We start from the raw sequence: 3,546 nt of genomic DNA, 5'->3' as shown, positions 1-3,546 counted from the left end.
CAGCCAGCTGAAGACTGCCACAGCAGATGGCCCACTGGGAGGGGAGACTGTTCCCCCCAGAAGACTTCCCAGGTGTGTGCCACCTTCCATTACTTGTCTTGCACATCAAATTACATTAAATCTACCAAAAAGAGATGCCAAGGATTCTAAAATGTTCCATTCTTTTACCTGGAATAGATTTCCCTCTGTAAGGGTTTAAAAAAAAAAAAAGCATCTAAAACTCACTAGTTTCTGCACATGAAAAAATGAAGACCAGTTGGCCCATTCAGGGAAATTGAATCTCTATGAAACAGAGGTATTTTAAGAAACAAGAAAACTTAACAAAAAGAAACCAAGGTAAAGAAATTTGAAATATATATTGTAAATGAGACGTAAGGAAGTATTATTTTCTTCATAACCGTTTCACTGGTGCACTTGGAGAAAAAGAGCATTCTCAAAGTATTATATACCCAGCTAAACTACCAATAAAGAATAAAGGCAAAATAAAGACCTGTTAACATTCAAGAAATCAGAATATTATCTTCTATATGTCCCAAAATGTGCTTTGGAATAAAATTCAGCAAAATCAAAGAGGAATCTAAGGAAAAAGAAACAACTCAAGAATCAGTGGGCATAAACAAGTGCAATGAAAAGAAACTCCAGGTACTAACATCAAGACAAATGACATATGGAGGGTGAAAAGGCAGCCCATAGAGCAGAGGAAGATACATATGCATTATATATATATCCAACAAAAGGCTCGTCTTCGGAACATATGCAGAGCTCCTAAAGTCAATAGTAAAATAAGACAACCAATCCAACAGTAAAATGGTCAAAAGACTTGGCAAAAAATGATATCCAATGACCAACAAACATATGAAAAAATGCTCAACTTCATTGGTCCTTAGGGTAGCGCAAATTAAAACCACTGTGAAGTTTCTTTATGCACCCATCAGAATGACTCAAATAATAAATTTTTTAAAAACACACAATACTGTTGATCAGGATGTAAAACAACCGTAACTTTCATACACTGCTCACGGGAGTGTAAACTGGTAAAACCACTTTGGAAAACTCCTTAAGTTAAACAGAAACCCTTGGATCAGGAATGCAGAATTCCAGATCTGGGCTCTTCCTGCTGTTTACCAGGAGTGTGCATCGGGAACTACTCTGCAAGAAGATGGGTGCAGTGACAGGGTGCCAGCAAGAAACAGATGGCACACTCAAGCTGGGGAGTGTGAGAGAGTTTAATAAAGGAACAGTGAACAAGGCAGGGCCTGACTCACAGGCCGCCGCACTTGGGCTAAGCCTTTAGCAGAAACCCAGTGCCTTGTCCTCAGCAGCATGTCTCGTCACCCCCTGGGAACTTGCGCTGCCCATTGAAGTCGCAACTTTAGGCTCCACTGCAGTATGGTCCTGAGTTCACTAGGAGGCGCTGTAATGGGTCCACTGGGGTTGAGGCTACCATCACTTGTGTCCTCATGCCAGTGGCCAGTAGGTAAAGAAATGAATTGCTCTAGTGACATTTTGAGCCACATCATTCTTTGTGGTGGGGTTGTTCTGGGCACTGTGGGGGGCATAGCAGCATCCCTGGACCCTGTGACCTCCACCACCAATTGTGACAACCAAAATACCTCCAGACATTGCCAAATGAACCTTGGGGGCCAAAATTGCTCTTGGTTGAGAACCACTGATTGAGGTTATCATGTTCAGCCACGGGGACATCCCAGGATCTGGACAAATACATTTTAGTTCTGACAGCCACACAGTTTCTTTGGATTTGCTTTATGATCTGCTCCCCTGCCGAGCATCTAATGCAGGCAAGGTTAGGGTTCTGGGTCAAAGGTCTCATAAGGGCTTTCACTGTCCAAGGCTACCTTCTCAGACAATCTCAGGCTCTTCCCAGCTCCAAAGATGGTTCTTCCTGTAAAATGTATAAAAAAGACAAGGTTTATGTTTTCTAATACCTTTTAAAATATTTGGTATTGGTATCCACTTGGTATTGCAGAAAGAATGGGTTAGAATCAGAGGGAGTTTAGGATCTGGGCTGCACCATTCCCACCGTGTAGGGGTCAAGCTCCTTGGGGTGGGGGGCAATTTCCTCAGGCTGTAAAACAGTACAGGACCCACAGGCTTCTCTGCAGGAGTGAATGGTCTCAACTTGTAAAGCATTCAGTAAAGCCTCACCTGATGCTTCTTTCCTGGTTGAGGTTGGGTTTCTAGTTACCCCTCTTCTCCTTTTAATGTGCTGTTTCTCCCCCTTATTATCATAGTGGGTGAGAAACATCATGAGGAACGGCGAGCTTGCCCAGCTGCTGCATGAAGTCTTGCTTCTCCTTATGAAACGGGCAGAACCGACAGCGCCACGCGACTGAAACAGAGCCTGAGACCTTTATCAGCTTCTGAGTCGCCACAGAATCACCCCTAAGGATGCAAGTAGGTGGGATGCACTGAAGAAGGCTTTGTGAAGCCTCAGAATCCGCTCAGCCCAGGTTGGCCAAGGAGCAGGGGTAGGGAGGGGGTGGTGATCGATTGGTTGTCATCTCGGCCCCGCTTCTGTAGCATTGACTTAAGTCAGGAGCCAGTCGAGGAAGCTTGTTTCAAGGCCTATTCCTGAGAAAGCAGTTTGGGGAAGGCAAAGGGGAATCAGGGAAATAGAAGCATGTGTGTGCAGGTAACACATACACAGAGGTACATAGGAACACACACGAAGACAGTCCCACATACACACCGTTTCTCACACATACACATTTGCTTACACGTACCTGTACACACAAGCTCACACACAGACTTAGTTTCTCAGTCACACACACACACACTTCCTCATGCTCACGCACAGGCTAACACATTCACATACTCCTACACACACGCCCTCTCACACGCACTCACTGACCCACACACAGACTCTCTCACGCTGTTGGGCCGCAGCCCGCAGCCGTGCAGGCTTGTAATTGCCTGGCCGCCAGGCCGAAGAACGAGCCCAGAGACAGCAACAAGGACATCAACTGTTTATTGGACTGGGGGCCTTACACATCCGACACTAAGGTCCTGGAGCGACACTCCACCACGGATGGCAGTAACCTTCCCTGCTCGGGGGAGGAGAAGGCTGCCATTTATACGAGGATTGATGTCGGGCGGCCTCCTCAGTTACCATGGAAACCATCCGCGGGGGCGGGGGGTGGGGGGGCACATCCCTCAGTTTAACAAGCATCTCCGGGGTAGAGTTTCCCTTTAGTGAAGTAGCAGGTGGAGTGTTAGAACCAGCCGCGGGGCGGGGGCCGGGCACGTTTCTGTGAGTAGCTGCAGGCGGAGCAGGGGCTGGGCAAGCACAGGTGCAGAGAGCAGATCAGCCATCTCGAGTGGCCTGACCGCGCATGCGCGCGCGCTCCCTCCCACTCAGCGCTCGCCCCATCCATGCCCGGCTCCCGCCCCATCCATGCCCGGCGCTCGCCCCATCCATGCCCGGCTCCCGCCCCATCCATGCCCGGCTCCCGCTTCCCGCTTCCCGCTCTGAGTCAGGGTTCCCGTCATGGGTTTGGCAGTGGGTTCACTCCATCCTCCAGCCGC

General features: G+C 48.2%; 1 protein-coding gene across 1 annotated transcript in view; it reads right to left on the bottom strand.

The window, feature by feature from the left end:
* Positions 1-211: 211 nt before the first annotated feature.
* COPS8 (COP9 signalosome subunit 8) overlaps positions 212-3,546 on the bottom strand; it is a 36,548-nt gene continuing 33,213 nt past the window's right edge. The window contains exon 7 of the mRNA XM_082465978.1: positions 212-1,903. Coding sequence (XP_082322104.1) covers positions 1,806-1,903 — 98 coding nt within the window. The 3' untranslated portion in view covers positions 212-1,805. The remainder of the gene's footprint in view (positions 1,904-3,546) is intronic.

This window comes from Balaenoptera physalus (genome assembly GCF_965194825.1).
Source record: "Balaenoptera physalus genome assembly, chromosome: 6".
NCBI lineage: Eukaryota > Metazoa > Chordata > Mammalia > Artiodactyla > Balaenopteridae > Balaenoptera > Balaenoptera physalus.
This window is presented reverse-complemented; position numbering and strand designations above follow the sequence as displayed.